Here is a 19670-nt window from a genome sequence, read left to right as displayed (position 1 = left end):
TTGTTCGCAAAATTGTGGACCGTTAGAACTGTTTTTAAAGATTTACGAGGCATTTCACCAACGACGTTTCGTTAATTTCGAGTTCGTCAGTCAACCAAATCGGCTTGAGATACGCGGGGCAAGAAGGGGCTGTTTTAATTAGCATCCTCGAGCTAGGATGCGCTTATCCCGAGGAAGATACCTCGTTACGTTAATTCGCGCAAAATTAACGACCGTTCCCAACGAATTTTCGCTTCGATCGTTGTGTCCAGGAAGGACCATGTCTCGCTTTTGTTTCGCTATGTACTGAAGACGCGCGTCCTCGAATTTAAGCGTATTCCAGCGGTTTCGAGGTTCGCGTACTCAACGACAGTAACCACTAATTTACATTTGCCCTTGGAGAAGTTCGAATTGAGAATATCGCCACCCCACTGTTCGCGTTCGTAGAAGCGAGAACGAAACGAGACTAGCGAAACGCCTCTTGTTGCAACGTGTTCCTGAATTGGGTTTTATTTCTATTTAATGGCGACATTTATGCCTATCAACAGAAACGCAAAGAAACCTAGAGAAACATTCGGTAACTAGCGGCGACTTTTTCAAGATACATGAAACGGTAATAAAAATTCCTCGATGTTGCTTCTTCATCGTTCTCAATCTTCTACATGTCTCATTTTCATATGTAAAATTATCTCATAAAATTTGTAGCACTTGTCGGCTACCTTACATGTCAGACGATGTCTCTCCTCTACTCAATTAAATGAAAATTCAACATTTTATACTAGCGACAGTCACCTCGTTAAAATACCACGTATCAAGAAGTGCAGTACCCTAACAGTAATTTCTTTTAGTGTCAATATCGTTCCTCTTTCCCTCTCACACAGTTAGGTAGCTGATCGCAACGACTCAATGAACGTGTCAGATGCTCTCGAATCGATACTTTGCCGACGAAATCGATTGTCCGGGGAACGTTGACGCGGCATAGACGAGCCCCGTTGCGCGACAAGCGGCGACACCCAGCATCGTTCGCGAGGCATCGTGAAGAGCAGACCAGCGAGAGGGAGAAAGAGAATGAGAATGAGAGGGGGAGGGAGAGAGAAGTGTGCTCGCGGAACTTGCGGAACTCGCGTTCGCGTAGAATGCAGCGAGTTAGTCGGAGATGAAGAGTCGACTTGGAGAGGCTATTCAAAGTCGAACCGGCATGCAATTAATTTCTGAGCGGAGAGAAAGCGAGAGGAAGGCGACCGATAGGACGCACTCGAGACCCGCGTCACGATCGTTCGGCCAAAAGCCGAGTGGCCGAGAGCCGAACTCGCTTATCTCGAAACGCCGCGGGCACTCTAATTCAATGGCCGAGCCCGCTGCGTACACCGGAAGCGACGTTATTGTCGTGAGCCAGGATCGTTCTCGACCAGTCGCCACGAGGCCAAAACGAGACGTCGAAACGGCGATTCTGTGCGCGGAGTTATCGATTTGCCGTAATTCCCGATTCGGTCGAAAGCTAATTTAACCCTCGTCAGTGCGCGGATATCGAATTTGCGTCCGTCCGAGGCACCGTGCTAAACGCTTTCGCCTCCTTTCGCGGGCCGGGGCGCAACATTTTTCGGGGAAACAAGTCTCCGTTCGGAGAGTTTCCGTCCCTTGACAGTTCCCAATAATTTATCGATCCCTTCGACTCGGGACGGCAGGTTCGCCCGTAGAAACTTTCGATTCCGTGGATGCATCGCCTGGCGTCGAGTCACCAAAGCGAATCTTTCAAACAACGCGTCGTGCGACCATGGAAAACTTTCCAAAGTCCAACGCCGCTGAGGTTTTCCCAACTTTTTGACAGGATTGTCGTCCTGGTGCATCGCTCTTTTCGCGTTTCTGACAGCGACGCAATCCGGACCGTATGAAATCGGCTTATTTGCAGATGGGGCCAGGACAGAAGAGCGCTTATTGAAAACTGTCGCTGTGCTGCATTATTTCGGTTAACGTTCTTTGGAAGGCGTTGGCCTATCAAAATCTTCTATTCCAATGGCTTCCTATGTCCCGACATACCGGTGACTTGATATTTCTAACGTATAGAATCTCCTCTCAAGAGAATTCGTTTCAGCGAAACGATATACCCTCGTTTGAAACCGAAATGGGCAAGATCGATGGCGCATGCTGGATATTCTAATAAACTGCAATACCGTGACTGCAGTAATTCGTTGATTTTATTTCGTTGCGGTGTATTAAGAGTGACGTAATGTAGTGCGAACAATGCTCGTTCTTCATGTTCAAAAGTGGTTGTGGTAGAAAATTATTGAAATTGTGCTGTTTCAGATGTCGTTTCATATTTAACATTTATAGCCGATTTTTACAGAAAATCTTATTGATAAGCGTGGTTTATTGGTTAAAATATTGACTATTTTATGTACCTATATAGAACTTTTACGCAGGAGATATGAATGCAATTTGAGTGTTTTTATTCAAACAATTTATTACAACAGATCTCTATAGAAGCGCAAAAATACAGATCAAAATCGCTTATCCTACATATTCCTACCTATATGTACATCTGAATTGATGAAAATTATATTGATCGGACTTTATTCCTTAGGTTTTCTACGAAATAGAACCTCGATTATTCAAACCAATTAAGCTAGACTCTGTTCGGATAATTAAATTTTTCGGATAATCGGATAACTCAGTTTTCGCAAGAATGGAGATTGTTTTTTAAAACTACTACACAGTGCATTTCCCGCAAATATTCTACCATCCTTCTTCCTGATCACTTGTTTCATACGTGTACATATTCATCCCTTTTCCAAGCAGAATATGTTTCGAATAACACCCTTCTCTAAGTAAAGCTTGATTCCTTTCAAAACCATAACACGAACGAGACTTTCGAGTGACAGTTACTTTCACCTACACCACCACGAGCGCCTCTGAAACACCCTGCTAAAGGGACAAAGTTACCTTAACTCGCGCAGCTCAGCGAACACACTTTCGATTTAAAAATCCTTTCACGTTTGCGTAATTTGGACGCGGAGTCGGGCCGCTTGGCACTCGCGAGTCCGTTAAGATCGTAGCGCAGGCAATTAAAAGGACAATGCATCTTGGTCTGTGAGTGGAGGATTAAGCGGTACGACCATAGAAGAGATTAACCACGGAGAGCGTTTCTTTCTGGAAGAGTAACTTACAAGCGAGCCACGTACGCGAAACGGTTGTCCGGTTCCGCGGACAAAAGTCACCGTGAGCGTGGAAATTACTCTCGCGAAATATCACCGGCCGCGATACGCCGAAACAGTGGTTCGGACGGTGGACTCTGCGCTGGCGCGGGGCATCCGGCGTGGACGAGCACCTAGTCGCCTCGAAATCACATTGAGACAAGTGCAAAAAATTGTGTCTCCCCGGGAGAATAACTCAGGCGAATTCAGCTGCCAGTTGGCGCACGGACTCGCGTAATGGCGCATTACGGACGGTATATTTTACGATCCGGGAAAGGTCGGCCGCCGGTAGCCGGAATGGCCACGTGCGCCGTCCCCGACGTCGTCGTCCTCGTAAAACATCGCGCGCGCTTAATTAAACACTACCCACTCGGAATCGAGCGTTAGCCGTTTCCTCGGCCGCGCCTAGGTTCTGACGCGTCGTCGGTGCCCTCGCGGCGCGGCGTGGCGCGGCGTGGCGCGGCGTGGCGCGGCGTGGCGCGACGGTTCCGCCGAGCGAGTCGTTAAATGTTTGCCGTCGCTCGGTACACCGCGACGGGCGGCCGAGCCGAACAAAGGACACGGGGACAGATCGAATCGGGTAATTGCATTCCGACGCGTTTTCCACGGTTAGTGGGCGCGCGACGTTGACCTACAAGAGAGGGCCACGAAAAGGGAGAGAAGGAAAGGAGGACGGCTACAAAGGACGGCACAATGGAGTTTGCGGAGCATTGTTCGAGCATCTAGTACCTACGAGCCGCTCGCGCCCTTCGTCCCACTCCCGGTCACTCGATCGAGCCACGACTTTCCAAGCCTTTCTTCCTTTCTCCGTCGTCGACGGCTCGAGTGGACGAAGGTCATCGCGAGATTTTATCCTCGAAATATCGTGGGGACCGAGCGACCGTTAAGGGCGCCGTTTTTAATGCCTCCATTGTGTCGCTGTTAGTGGGTCAAGCGTTCGGCGGATTCGAGACGAAAGAAATCCAGGGGAGGAGAGACGGTAAATCTCTTCTCCCTGGAACCGCTCCTTCGAATTCTCCGAGACTCGCCCCTCCTTCCCGTAGACCCGCGTCGAAAGTCGCTCGACTTTCCCTCGATTTCCCATTAGCCAGTTCGTCGAGGAAAGCGGCTTACATCGATGTTTGAAAATCTGTTTCTTCTTTATGTTGCAGTCGCCGGCCTGAAGCTGCTCCGCATAAGCGTCCCGACGTACACTCTCAGAGGCAAGAGCGCCCTACTCGAGTGCAGGTAAGAATACTTGGCCGCCCTGCCGGCGACCAAGTTGCCCCATCGAACGGGACGGCAGCTGTCAAAGGGATCCTCCAAGTCCTTTCGTCCAACCCGTCCCGCTCGATCGATCGATCGATGCGAATAGATCGCGAGCCGCGGAGGAGCCAACGCATGCCACGATCGAAATTGCTTTCAAACGCGACGTTCCGTGCCGCTTTTTGGGGGTGACGAAAGCCGAAGCAGGTAAGATAAATCGATTCACGGGGCGTTCGACGATTAAATCCGCCGCATGCCGAGGCGAACGTGTGCCTCGGGCCGAGCAAACCGCAGGGAAAGAGACGTGAAGGAGATGTCGGACGATTTTTCTCTCTTATTTACGGTCGAGGAAACCTGACGAGAAGAACCCGTAAAGACATCGATAAGATGCCAGCCAATAACATATCGAGTTTACGCTTAGCGTCCGAGCGAGACGGTAAATAAAATTAAAAACAAGACGACGAGGGGGATGGATCAGCGGCAATCCCTTCGAGCTGGGAATCTTGATACTTTTGCGCTCTCCTCGCGCTTTATTTATTTATACTCGCAATATCGTAGACCGCAATCCGAGCGGGGAAACTTCCTCCCGCCCAGAGATGCGTCCCGAGGCGTTCGCGGCCGATCTTCGGCTCCCCTGAGATCCCTTTCGAACTCGTTCGCGGGTTTCAGACCGAATCGTTGCGCTTGAAATTCTTTCAGAGCTCGTTCTAGTAACCTCAAACGATCGAAAAAAGTTGCGATCTACATGCAAGGAGTTCGACTACAAGGAACGGAAATTTTAAGGAGTGAATTCGAACGTCGGAATAAGAGAAGAATAATAAGGGTCGAACCACACCATCGATACGCTTACGGTTCGCCCGCACTCAGTTCTTGAAGCTACATTTTTCTAAAACTACCCCTTTTTCTATGTTTAAAAGCAATGTAATAATATTTGATCGAACGGAGAGTGGAGAGTGAGCAGACCGTGAGTGTATCGATAGTGCGGTTCGGCCCTAAAATTACGTTTATCAACTCTTGCCCGACCGATGCTGGATCCCTTTTATTTTTTTTAAATTTGGTTTTATTTATATAGACCTACAAAATTCTTGCAATGACATATTTTCGATAATAAGATCGAGGTGAAGAGGATGGCAGAGATTAAATTATTTCTGGACATAAATAGAAATTAATTGCTTCCAATGGTAGTGAAGTATTATACATATAAATACTGTTAACTGATACGAGTCAGCAGTCCCCTACCTTGAACTGTTTATGAATGACGAAAGCATTAACATTATTATTACACATACCAAAGCAAAAGTGAATGAATATTACGAGAAACAGTAAAAAAATATGAAAACGAGTAAGCCGAATAGTATTATGTTTACATTGGGATTTTGTTAATAACAGGCTGCTTTAAAAAATCACGTGAATATAAATCCATTTAAGCAAACAAATAAAGCTATGCCACCATCTATTTATACTGTACTCTCGCAACTCTCGAAATGGATTTAAGTATTTTATGATTTTGGCAATTTAACGAGAACATCACACGAGCGGAGTAAAAAATGATAAATAAAGTGGTACCAATATGAATAATATTTACACTTTATAAACATACAGTTTCATGTTTGTTTTGAATATATTTCTACTTATTGTTAGTATTACACATATTGGAAGCACTATTAGATAATATTTCATTTAAAAAAGTAGATTTGAAACATCTATATTTCTGCTATGGGTCAAAAGTAATTCGACATTAGCCTATACAGAATCGACTCTTCGAGGATTAAAAAAGGTACATACTCGCTTTTCATAGCTGTAGAGAAATTTCGTAAAAGCTAATAAAATTTCTTCCATTTGTAGCCGAATATTCTGTACCATTGAACGTGTATGTCTCTGAATCCGTCATTGAAGTTATCTTTAGAATTTAGGAGTAAACTTCGAAAGGGATAAGCTCCGACGGCGCATCGCCTCAAGCCAGCCTGAACCTAGCGCGAAGGTCGATCCAGCAAATTAACAGAATCGGAATCGGAATGGTTTCGCCTCGGCCGAAAGCCCTGGCCTTCGACGTTGACCATCCCTCGGCGTGCGAGCTGTCGTCTGACCGGTAATTACGCGAGTCCAGTTAGCGTCATCGAATCGAAGTTTCTTCCGGCAGGAAACGACGGCTGTCACGGAATCTCTATTAACGAAGCTCGATCGAACACTGGAATCGGGCCACGGGCACTGGAGCTCGGCTCGAGTCGAGCTGAATCTCTCCCGTTGGCTGCACCGAAAACAGCGGATCGACACGACGCGGTCCTTCCCTCGAACGTGTTCCTCGAATCTTTAAGTCGCGCGCGTCATCGGTGCTTAATTAAAGCGTAATGAAATTATGTTGTAACGTAGCGCGTCCTACAATTACGGCCAGTCAGAACGTGCATTCTAATTAGTGGCGCGAGCTCAACGACTTTTCACCCAAGAAAACAAGGCCGACCGTTGGGTACTGGAGGATGCTTCGCGTCAGAAGGAACTCTGGGAAAAATTGTCTCGACGGCTATCGAGACACGCGCAGCCTAAATTGGACTTGGCTTTCGAATTAAGACGTCGATTCTTGCATATTCGTTGGGCTCAGGCAAACAGGGTCCTGTATCCGGAAAAGGAAGCACTTTCGCGAGATCGGGGCTATTATGGAACGTAAGGGAGACAAAGGAACTTGAAGGGATCACTCGAGTTCCAAGCGAGCGACTACGAGTGTCCCTTGACTTGAAATCCAAGTGAGTTGGAATGAAATGATACAACCCCGGAGTGGGTTGGAAATGTTGGCGTGCGTTAGTGCGTAACACAAGTGTTTTTTAAAAACTATGAAATATCGAGCTATTACACTTAATGATATTGAGTTATAGAAACAAAATTTTTGGTTCGAGGCAACCTAAACTAAAAAGTAAGTAACTATTTTAAGAAGCAAAGATAAAACTGATATGAAAAAATATAAATCCACGAAATTTTATAAAAAATCGGAGGAATATCTAATACAAACATAATATTTCTTTTTAATTTTTGAGGGATTTTAAAACTACGCATTTAACCCCAAAACCGAAAACAGAGACAATTTCGTCAATATATGATGGATTGTGTGTGTACCTTCAAACTTTGAAACTGGTAGTCTGCCATCAATCGAAACCGTAACTTGTCCTTTTCCCTCTGTGGTCTTTTATTAATTTCCATATGCATGCTACAGAAAACAAACGTGACAGACTAGTTCACTTGCGAGCAAACCTGAAATACCACTATCCTATATCTCGTGCACGTTGGTCCGACGCACGGAGAACTATTGGATCCCAAAGTTGAGAAATAAAATTCGTCTATGGGATCGACGAGTCCCGCTGTTGCGATTTAAAATTCGATAAGTTCGAAACGAGGGACGCAACGGCACGACATTGTATTCCAAGTTTCCTCAGTGTTGCTGCATCGCGATTTGTTTTGCCCTGCGGGAGGAAAAACTGCTTCTGTTGCGAGTTCGCGGCAATCGTTGATCGAAGCGCGGCCGATGGATGGGGAGCAGGCGAGATGAGAGCCAGTGCTCCTCTTACATTTCCACCTATCGCGGCCTCAAAGTGGCAGTATGCTTTTCACGTAACGTCGTAAACGAGACGGTGAAAAGTGCGCGAAGCGGCAGCAAATTGGAGCGTGCGCGGATCCGCGATACAGCATGAGGAATCGCATGAAAAGAAGAGTCTTGCGTTGCCTTTTGCAGTCTTCGATCAGGGACGCGTTTGCTTCCTTATCGTTTCACACCTTCGCGTCTCTGAGAAGCCAACGATGCTGCCTATCGCCAACAGAAACGCGTTTTCCGATCGCGAACCCTGAACGTGTACTCCCTTCCGTTTTCTTTTCGCTTTGACTTTAACAGATTTTTTTTATTATTACTATTAAGCTATAAAACCCCTATTGGAATTATTAGTAGAACATTACAAGAATAGAACAGTCAATATTTTTAACATAAATATCGTAGAGTAAGGGGCTGAGTACTCCACCTTGCAGCAAGCCTTTAGATATCTTCCTCGTTACTCTGCTTGATGAGTTGAGAGTAAACATAACAGTCTATGCATATGTCAAAAAGTCTACAAAATCAATAATATTCCCAGGAGCGTCCATGTCGTGCAGTTTCTGAAGGAGCTTATTTCCAAACATACGATGCATCTACTTAAAAGTTTATGCTCGCTGCAAATTCTCTGAAGTTTCTTTTTCCTAATGCATTGTCTAGCAGTAGCCTTACGCTTTTTATATTTAATATAGTCATTTACACAACTAGTATATATCCATCTTTTAAAAGCAGACTTTAACTTTAACAGCTAGACGCTGTGCAAGTATGTGCGTTCCAGAAATAAGTCACTCCAGACATCATTCGCGTGACTGTTTCATTTTCTTTCGACGCCGGGCCGTCGCGATACGTCGCGTCGACCGAAACGACGAGGCACAACGAAAAGACAGAAGACGCGTTAAGTAGTTAACGAGACTCGAAGCCGAGTTGACGTTTCGCTTGAAAACGCAGCGACGCGTTCGTTAAAGTTTGAGTTTCTACCGGCAAACTAGCAGTCGGCGTGATTCGCTCGAAGTAATCGTGCTTCCCGCTCCCTGCAGAGGAGCAGAGGGAAGCTGTGGCGTTTGTTTGGCTGCAGCGATCGGAACGTTATCCTACTCGACGTCGCGTTTTCTTTCGCGGAAGGCGTCGCGTCGCGCTGTTGGAGTAGGGACGAAAGGGTTAGACGAGAGCATACTCTGGAAGGTTCTTTGATATTAGCTGGCAGCTGAGCGTCGAGACGCAACTGCAGCGCGTCGCGTCGCAGCAAAGAGACGTGATCGCTCCCCGACGCGTAGGTATAAATTGCAAATTAGTTTACCGTCCTCAGCGAGCTTGTGCTCGTCGGTTTATCCGCTGAGTCGTCCCCCTTACACCCCTCGTGCCGCGTTCCTTCGGTCGCCTTCCGTTTCGTTCCGTTCCATCCCGTTCCAGCCGACGTTCCGCGCTATTCGACGTTTTGGACGTTCCCTTGCAGTTACTCTGGCTCCGCCATGGAAATACCGTCGAATTTTCAGCGCGGACGGAACCGAGAGAATTCTTTCGAGCGCGAGTAACGCGACATCCCGCCAGACAAGATCTTTGACTTGAAAGCGAAGTCTGGACGAGCGGCATCAAAGCGGAGTTTGTCTCGGACCAGACCGCAACCAGCCGTACTTCTTCTGCGAACTTTCCCTGGAACCGCCAAGTCCTTGGTTACAAATTTCGAGCTTTGTTCGATCCTGCCTTCCTCCCTTCCTCCCTTCTTCCACCACTGTCCACCTAGGAGACTCGCGAAGGCTCTCGACGTGAAATTTTACCACGAGGGGCACTTTACGCGCGGACGCAACAAGGAATTAATCCGCTCGCCTTAATAGGAGGACACGCGGCTCCTTCGTCGTTGAAATTCGAAGCTCCGTTCGCGTCGAAAAAGGGGATCTTGCAAAGCGTCCTTGCGTTAACCTGCGAGTCGCGAATTCGACGATAGATAGAAGGCTCGACGCTGAAACGACGCCCATTTTCCAATCGGACGCCGTTGCGTAACGGTGTGGAAAGCTGCGACAAGTGGATGCGACAGCGCCTACTCGTGCAGCTGGAACGAGAGTATTCAACGTCCGCGAGTTGAAACAAAAGATTTTCGCTTTGGCGTTTACTGGCGGAGAACTTTGAGGCAACGCAGGAGAGGCGGGTGGAAAGGACGAGGCACGACGGAAGAGAAAATTGGAAGGGTCCACGGAAGGGAAAGCTGGGAAAGCAGCCGCAAAGGGGAAAGAAAATGGAAAGGTGACGGGGTGAGGGGGTGGTGAGACTTGAGAGCAGTGCTGGAAAGCAAAGCAAGAGAGGAGTTCCCGCAGGACACGACCCGGCAAATGAGCCGGAGGATGCAAATCAATCCCACGACGCAGCCCTCCAAATTGTGCACCTACGCTCGAATGCGGCAATCCCTTTTCCAGTAGCTGCAGCTGGGAACTGGGGAGCTACGGCGACAGCAACGGTGGCACTGTCGGCACTGACGCCACCAGTACCCTCGCCGCCAAGCCAACACCCCCAACGATGTTCCCCCTGGGCACGTCGATGCAACGACGCGACGATGCGACGACACGACCGTGCCTCTCCGCAATGATGCAACGATCCTGGTATAAGCAACCGAGCAATTGGCTGCGAGCACTCATCCTTCCTATTCATGGGGAGAAGGATCGAGTTACCCTTTCGTCATCTAATTAAAGGGCTTCGAAATTTTAGACCAGCTACCTCTGACTTTAATTATTGGTCGATACTTTAGAGGAGTGTGGAGTATAGGGATATTTAAGGAGATATGTGTATGTCTTGGAACAAGTATTATAACTATGTAGAGGGTCATTATTGTAGTCAGTAATTATTTGAAAACATTCTCTTACACAGAACCCCATAAACAACAGAATTCAATTTTTAAACCAAATGATACGCAATGTGTAAACTGTATTTGCTATCTGTGTATAATTGCCTGCATTCAACAGATTGATGGTTTAACCATAATGTGCTTATTATTAATCCATTCATATTAATGTGTTATAAGAGAAACTCGGTCTGATTTACGGTAAATATAGGTAGACCAATATGTAATATACATATATGTTATATACAAATAATATCCATCAGTATTGCAGAAAGTATCTTGAAATTTGCTTTTAACAAATTGTTAATAAATATAACTGTGCATTATATAACATAACATATATTATTATAGACAGAGTTAACATTCAAACGTTAACTTCATTTAAAGACTCTGATCTCCTCTATATTATTTAAGAAATTAAAATGAATAGAACATATCCGGTCAACATACAAGAAAAGGAGTCGTACAGCTTGCGTGACCTAAATAATTATAGAAATTAAATTGCTGGACCCTTCTTTCAAAGAATTCCATTACACTCTATAGAAATGTAGAAAAATGAGAAGGAATAAGAGTGACTGAGAGCAAAAACAGAACGAGAAATTACAATTAAATTCTTTCGGTTTAAATAATGACATGATAAAATGCATCCTAGAATTCCACTGCAAGCGAGATTCACTCTGTTAAATAGAAACGTTTCACGTGGAGAATGCAATTTCTTGTTATCAAACTCGTTCCCTAATTCAGGATTACCTTCTTATCAATATCCTCGTCAAGAGAAAGAAGCTGAGCATCCCTGGAAACAAGATGGTTCGCTGCCCTCCAATTTATCTACGATTCGATAGCGAGTTTTCGCGTGAATTGCTTCTTCGAATTACCCAATGGATTTCCCGACAGTTGAGTTTCGGTAGCGCGCATTAACGAGATCGTTCCAGTATACGTATACGCTCGAAGCTAAAGGGTTGGGCGATTGAAACAGCAACGCGAGGAGGTTGCGGGAGGAAGATTAGAGAAAGGGATATTCGAAAAGGTCGACGCGACGATTCTCCATTGTTCCCGACGTAGCCGAACATAACCGTGCCCGTTTAATTACTTCGCGAATATTAATTGTCGCGCCGATTACTCGAACCGCGACCCCGTTCTGGCGGAGCGAAATAGCCTGTTGCGCTTGATGATTTTATCGACGATTCGATCGGAGAACTAATCGAGTTAGTAATCGGCGATTAGGTGGGGGCAGGAGTTCGATCCGATTTCGTTGCGGCACCGAAAATGACCGCGTTACCACCGATCCAGGCGAATCAAGCCTCTGGTGAGTGCCTCTGGCGAGTGCCTCTGGCTGGGCACGCGCCTTCCCTTCTCGCAGTCAGGGTTATCTGGGTCGAAAGATTTCCGGTATCTCGTGAACGAACGTGAACGATAATCCTCCGGGAGTTTTTCGTCCCCTTTACCGTCACCAATAACCAGAGAAAGGACTCGATTAGCAAATTGATGAAACTCCGCGGCGCGTCTCGTCGGTACGCTTCGATCGCGGATGTTGATCAATTACCGTAATTGTAGTTTCCCCCGTTGGGGGCTCGTCACGCGACCGACCAGTCCGCTCCTCCGTGCCGGGCATCGTAGCAATCACGTTAAAGCGCATACCTACGAGCCAGCACACTCCTAGCACGATTGCCGACTATGCACCGCTGTCTCGTTTCGATCGTTCCTTTTCGTCTGCCGCCTCTCTCCCCGTACGCTACCCGGGGAACGACATCATTTCGACGCGTACCGTGTGCAAGCAAGCGGAGACTTGCACGCGTGTATCTCAGCAGTAATAAGTCGCGCCTCGTTTGTTCTCTTGTTTCAGATACGACCTAGGAAGGGACAAGCTTTACGCCATTTCATGGTACAAGGATCACGAGGAATTCTACAGATACCTGCCCAGAGGGGAACCCACGAAGCACAGCTATCGCGTTGAGGGCATTCAAGTTGACGTGAGTCGAAAGCCCTCCTGTGTCCCGCTACGTCGCGCATCCTCTTCCACGACTTCAGTATCTGATCCTCCGCATTGCCGCGTTCCGCGTAAACCTCGCGTCTCAGGCCCTCCTCTTCCATCTATTATACTTTACGATTCAGGCTCGTTCCTTCATTCTGTGTGTTCATCCACTATTACCTTACGCGGAGTATAGGTAACCGTATCAGTAACACGCGAAAGCCTATACGACGTTTCCAAGTTGAACGTTACGGCTCGATCGTTTCTTAGAAATACTGAAGTGTCTGCTTCTAGTTATTATTTTCATCCAAGTTATTATTATGAGTGATATCCTTACCTATTTCTTTATTTTCTCTGCATGAGAGAACTCTGATTCGTAAATTTTTAAATATTCGAATTATCGAATATTTGAATATTTGAATATTCGAATATTTGAATATTTGAATATTTGAATATTTGAATATTTGAATATTTGAATATTTGAATATTTGAATATTTGAATATTTGAATATTTGAATATTTGAATATTTGAATATTTGAATATTTGAATATTTGAAAATTCGAATATTTGAATATTTGAAAATTCGAATATTTGAATATTCAAATATTTGCAGAGGTATTTAAATTTTTAGACACTCAAAAATTCAAAATCAAGTATTCGAACATCTAAAGATTCAAATATTAAAAGATTCAAGTTTCCATTTTATTATTGAGCTTTTACGTTTTCGCAGCGAGTATATCCACACTTTCGTTCAAAAATATTAGGACACCTACTTCCTACGAATTTTTCAACATGAAGGGTCGATACGAAATCGCTTCCTTTTACAAATTTCGAATATATGTATATAATAAAATAAAAACGGGAGCAGTGATGTTCCCTTTGAACCATATGATTGAATCTACAGTATAATGCACGGATTCAAAACTGATATAGAATCGTTTCAAAACCGACAAATAATCGTTTAAGAACCAATATACATTAATAGACTGTAGAACCGGAACCGGAATTGATGTCGACCGGAACCTTTTCCCAGTCATAACAGTTACAGCATCATTTCGATTCTTCATAAATGCTATTGTTAGAACTTTTACATAACTGTTATTAACAGTTACTTTCACAAACTTTTCGACCTCTGCTGTGTACAAAGCATTTTACTTTTGGTAAAACTAAACTGACCATTTCTGAACATGCATCGATATGATAGTAAGAAGCATGTCTCTCGCCATAAATTCCTCAGTGATCCGTAAGCCTATATCAAGGGAACTTAATTTTTTTTATTAGATTAGAGCAAGAAGCAAGCATTAGAGCAAGAAGCAAGATGCAAAGCGTCACAGCTCTGAACGCATCAGCTTCTTTTCAATTTCGCGTTCGAATTCTATTCGACGTCGCTCTAAGAGTATGTTTCTCCTCGAAGGAAGCGGGAAAGGTAGTAAGGGTAGGAAGGGGTCGGAGGCGGGAAGGAAAGCATAAAGCTGGTGATACGTATCGATACATATATACGTGTCGGATGCGCGTCGTCCCGTTGCGACAGAAACGAGGTCGCTTTTATCGTCCCGTATAAATGTTTGACGAATCGGGAGGACGCGAGGTGAGTTGGCCATGTCTGCCGAGACAAAAGTCTCTGGGAGAACGGCCGTCGCGACGAGGTAGTAAGAGGAATGGAGCGAGGCGAGCAGCGCTGACCGAACGATCGATTTCTCGGATCGCGAGTCAGCCCCCGTGGCCTCCCGAGAAAGAGAAAGGCGAAACGGATCGTGAGACTCGACTATTCTCGGTACGGTACGTCCGCTTCCGATTCACGTTTTGGAAGGCACGAAAGTTCCGTTTTCCTCGACGCTCGTTAATATCGGCCGACGCGTAACGAGCATTACGTGAGTCGAATCGGCTCATCCCTTTGCTCCGTTCTCGAGATCGAGAAGAGGAGAGCACGGCTATTAATCTGGCTCGGTCCAATGGCTCTCCGATATCGACAAAGAAATTTCTCCGTGGACAAAAGCAAGCGTGTCTTTTCACCCTCCAGTCCCGGCTACGTTCCCGTGACACTTATTGGAGTAGCAGGAATTAAGTGGATTTAACGGGTACAGTCGTATATTTCTGCCCCCGCCCCTCGACTTTTAATTTTCCCTCTTGTTCGCCTCTTTGCCCCGTTATCTAACGCACCTTAATTTTGCTATCTAAAAATTTTTCATCCGGTTCTCCGTGGCTCGAACTCTTCCACCGATATTCTTCCGTCCCCTCGACTGCAGCCACCGAATTTCTTTCCGCACTGACCGCCTTTCGAGTTATCGCTCTGATCGAGTGATAATGTCGTCCACGCGTTGGAAAGTTGAACGTGATGTTCTGAGTACGTGAAGGACCACTTCCGAGAGAGAAAACTTCACAGCTTCGATTTTTCTTCAAACTCAACACTTAAACTGATGATAAACTGTAGATGAAGAAGCTGTTGTCAGGTTGCTTTCAGATAAGGGGTTTCCTTTTCCCTTGCTCACTGAACGAGTACTTATAGCGGACAGTGTAGAACATTTGGAGGCAGAAAAAAGTAAACCTTAATGTCTTCTTGATTAGAACTCAATTTTTGTAAAATTATAATATCCATACTCATATGAAAATTCATTGTACACTGTGTCATTGTAGGGTATTCCACAACAAGTGTCAGAAATTTTACGAGATGATTCTACATGCTAAAATACGATGGAAAGAAAGTGATAGACGTAATTGAAAATTGCGTTCGAGGCTTGACGCGGGAGTTATTCCACTGACTTCGCTGTGTCCGACGAGATTAATATACGCTGGCAGTAGATTACAAATTAGTAAAAAAATTGGGAACTGACGAAAGGATTAGAAATTGGGTGCATAGGGACTACAGGAAGGATGGGGAAACAGAGGATCTCTGTTGCGTGGATCAGGACTAGAGGATAAGACTAGGGTCACTATGGAATTAGGAGAGGATCATGGATTTAAGGGTAGAAACAGTAAAGAATAAGTAAACAAGATTGATTAATTGGTGAAAATTATTTTACAATAAGCCAACATAAAAAAGTTTAAATCGATCTCTGCTGTGTTTTTGGAAATATCACCTCGTAGAGTTTTATCGGGGACACTCAATATGTGAATAACAACAATTTTATGTATCAACTGTAGCAAATAATAATTAATTATTAAATACCTATGGAGGTATAAAACAATTTTGTAACATATTAACTTTGAAATAGTCTCTTATTTCAAATAAATTTTGTTCTGGTTTTGACATTTAATCCATCGACGAATATTATCGTTAACTCGTAGTGTAAAATGGCAGCCATAGTGTATAAATATGTACTTTTTAATCGAAGTTCACGTAGAAGATTATTTGTACAGGTATGTGTGTACACAGGAGTTTTAATCAAATACATTTGCTCAAAGCAGAATAAAATACGTTGTCACGGTTTTGGTAAATATATAGATAGTATTCTGTGTTGTGTTTATGTGAATAACTTGTGTATTCCAGGAACCATTCGTAGTTTCCATATTTAATTAATTTTCCACTTTATTAAGAAAATACTGTACAAAGCAAATTCTATAATTAGCAAGTAGATAATCGGAGTCATGAGCAAAGCTCCTGTTACCTCTTTTGTAATATTATAATCTGATGTAATTTGTGGTTTGTTTCTTCCTTTGCTCTCTTTTATCTCCAGCGGTGCATATACCGCGAATAACGAAATATTTACTTTATTTTTGGGAAATTCATCATGAGAAAATTTCAAATCCACAAAGTTTCGACAGAAATCAGAATTTTTCTACTTGTAAATGTATAAACTAAAGATCTTACTAAAAAGACGCGTAAAAATCATAATCTCAGAATAGCAAAGCAGTCACGTCTTCCCCCTAAACCCAGTCCCGGCTGTCCCCTTAACTACCCGAAACTTTTTAGAAAGTCGCAGCACGAGTCGTTTCGTACTCGTTACAGGACTCTTTCAAACTGAATCTGAATGTAACAGTTGCACAGTACAAAGGAAAAACATTAGTTGTAGGAACACATGGGGATTCCTAGTAAGTCCGATCACGACAAAGTGGTGTTTCTCGCTATAAATTGAACAGGTACTCTGTACACGTACGCGGCCGCCAGAGGGTTAAAAGAGAGTATGCTTTCTTTGGAAGGGAAAAATAGTAAAACTCACAACCTACAGAATATAGAAATAAGTGATCAGCTGGTTTACGACTTCACACGTAAATAAAAAATCGTTTCTAGCATGATCTTGTTTATGAATTAATAACCGAAAGTATGATCACAATAATTGAATCGGTTAGTAGGAAAACAGTACAAATCGAAAATTAGCTATTTTCAAATAATCTGTAAACTATATTTGGACTATAAAGCCAAAGTGTATTGTGATAAGTCAACTTAATATACTCTGATCCTAGAGTGCAGATATGTGAAATGCACAGAAGTACACGTTAAGATCATTTATCACAAAATGTGGTTTTTGGACTTGATTGTTCTTCAACTCACGGATTCAATTACAATATGTAGACGTCGATTTTTTAGATAGATACACATATTTTTTTCGATCTATCCCGATCCTATTTTAGGCAACACGACGAAAGGATTTGATGCATGTGAAAGAAATATACATTTCTCTTCAAAAAGGTCGTACAACTACATAATGCATCTGTGTTACGTATGGGAAAAAATATGGTCCTGAAAATGCTTTCTTGAAAACACTCAGCTGTTTCCCCCAACATTTTGTTCTAGTTGCATTCAGAAAAAAGCTATAACTTGTTCCATGCGCGTGTATCATCCTACGTACAATTGCCATTATTTGTTTCTAGTTTTCGTTCCAATAAGACAAACACGAATCGCAGCTTTCAATAACGCGTAAAAGTTGTAGCCGAATTTTTTTCATCCTGCTGACGACTAAAATCTATCTCCACCTCCAAATCTGTCTCATATCCTTTGTAAAACTCTATACAGTTCATCTGGACGCATTCGTCAATGTAACGCCATCGCTTCTATCGATCAAAAACGACCACTTTTCACACGGTCATTTTGCGAGCAACTCGCAGTCAGATATGTCGGACGTTCACCTCCCTGGGACGAAATAGCCTCGAAGGTAATGCGGTTCCAGGGATGGTTCCATGGTCCCTTTGCGCGTCCCCTGCCCCGTTGTTTCCTCGTTCCCCCCCGCAGCTCAGCCCGCCGAACGTAAATCGATTTGCCGATCAAAGAAGTTTGCGTTGGACGTAGCTTCACCGCAATGGAATAAACGTCAGCGTTCCCACGTGCTCGCTAAAAACTCACAGAAATCGCATGTGGCTTTCACAGAAATTCCGTCGAGTTTCGATAACGGGAGCGCGGATTCCCCGCATAACCGCCTCGTCGGGCTTATTCGTTCGTCGTTCGACGATTCCAGGCCGGTTACGTTTTATCTCGCGAGAAATTGGAAACCGGAGGAGCACGTAGGCAGCGGAACAGGCGGAACAGTGGGACGAGGAGCGGTCGCGAGGGGGGCTGAAATTAAAACGAAGGAAGCGGGGTATTCGTGACGCAAAAGTGAAAAGACCTGCGCGGCAAGGTAAATGGATTATCAGCGTCGCGATTCCATCTACTGCGGGTCTTCCTTCCTCGTGCTCTTTCCTTTTTTTTTTTTTTTCCACCGACTGCCACCGCTCCCTGGTGACGCTGAAACGACAAAGCCGCAGAGCGATTCGAGACTGGATACCGAATCTCCGCGAAGGAATCGCGAGCCTCGACTCCCACGAGCCGCCCCGCCAAATTGTATACTCTATTCGGTAGGTTCAGCGATGACTCACCCTCGCTCCCTGCGATGCAACCGCCGACCGACGTCTTACCCTGCGACAGTTATTCTACCTAGCGTGCGAACCTCCGGACAGACGCGCTCCTCCGTCCCGTATAACGTCGGATCAACATCGTACCCTTTCTACTTACCGGAGCAGGCCCGCTCGACCATCTATCTCGCCGAAATAACTTTCGCTATGTAGCAGCGGACCAGGCCACCGACGGCAACTACGGCAATAAATCGATATAAGCGCGTAAGCCTCTTACCAGTCTAATAGCGTAATATTCTGTCTATGAAGAATAATTTCGAACGTCGTGTGGGAAGCGATCCCGTAAACGTGTTCTCAGTCCGTGGAAAAAAAAGAATTTCGGCGAACACCAGAGCGTCTCGATCACGTTCATGATCGGTAAACTTTTGGGAGAAGAGCCTCCCCCCCATTCTCTGAAACGCGAGTGAAAAGCCTGGGGAAAATGGATTTCGTGGTGGCCGTCAAAGAGAGTCTCGCGAGCTTCGACCGTGCGACATATGGGATCCTCTTTGAGAGATAAAGCAATTCGCTGGGATGGTGAGGGCAATCAGCGTTGAGATGCTCAGGTATAGTTACGTATACCGTGTGCGAAAGTACATATAATCGGAGATAAGATTTTGTTTTAGAACATGATCGAAAAGGAAAACGAGGGAGGAGGTTATATCGAGGATTCAAGAAACAAAAAATACTGATGGAGAGACAGTATTCTTTTGTTATAAACTCTGTATTCGATATAACTAGAGGGAAATAACTAGAACAAGAGTTTTAAAGGTGGGTCTACGCTACATATCATGTAACAAGGTTATTATATAACATTTTAGAAAATAGAAAAGAGACACGTGTGTAACACCTTTTCTGTTTATTTAAATGTTACATTGTATAACTTTGTTATATAACATATAGTGTAGTCGCACCTTCAATTGGATTCAAGCGAAAACTAATGTCGTAAATATCTAGTTCATTCATAGGGTAAGACAATAGGCTAGCAGCGACACTGAAACATTATAAATCATACTCTATCATATTTCATTGTCCTGAATCATATCTCACCATTAATTTAGCGGTTCAGTGAAAGCAATTCA

General features: G+C 44.6%; 1 protein-coding gene across 1 annotated transcript in view; it reads left to right on the top strand.

Annotated features, from left to right (window-relative positions):
* The window catches only part of LOC143179334 (cell adhesion molecule 2), a 48974-nt gene that overhangs the window by 19125 nt on the left and 10179 nt on the right, over nt 1–19670 (top strand). Inside the window, exons 2-3 of the mRNA XM_076378517.1 lie at nt 4322–4397; nt 12657–12783. Of these exons, the coding sequence (XP_076234632.1) occupies nt 4322–4397; nt 12657–12783 (203 nt within the window). The remainder of the gene's footprint in view (nt 1–4321; nt 4398–12656; nt 12784–19670) is intronic.

Source organism: Calliopsis andreniformis, chromosome 5 (genome assembly GCF_051401765.1).
Source record: "Calliopsis andreniformis isolate RMS-2024a chromosome 5, iyCalAndr_principal, whole genome shotgun sequence".
Classification (NCBI taxonomy): domain Eukaryota; kingdom Metazoa; phylum Arthropoda; class Insecta; order Hymenoptera; family Andrenidae; genus Calliopsis; species Calliopsis andreniformis.
The sequence above is the reverse complement of the archived record's forward strand: the minus strand, read 5'-3'. Positions and strand labels throughout refer to the sequence as shown.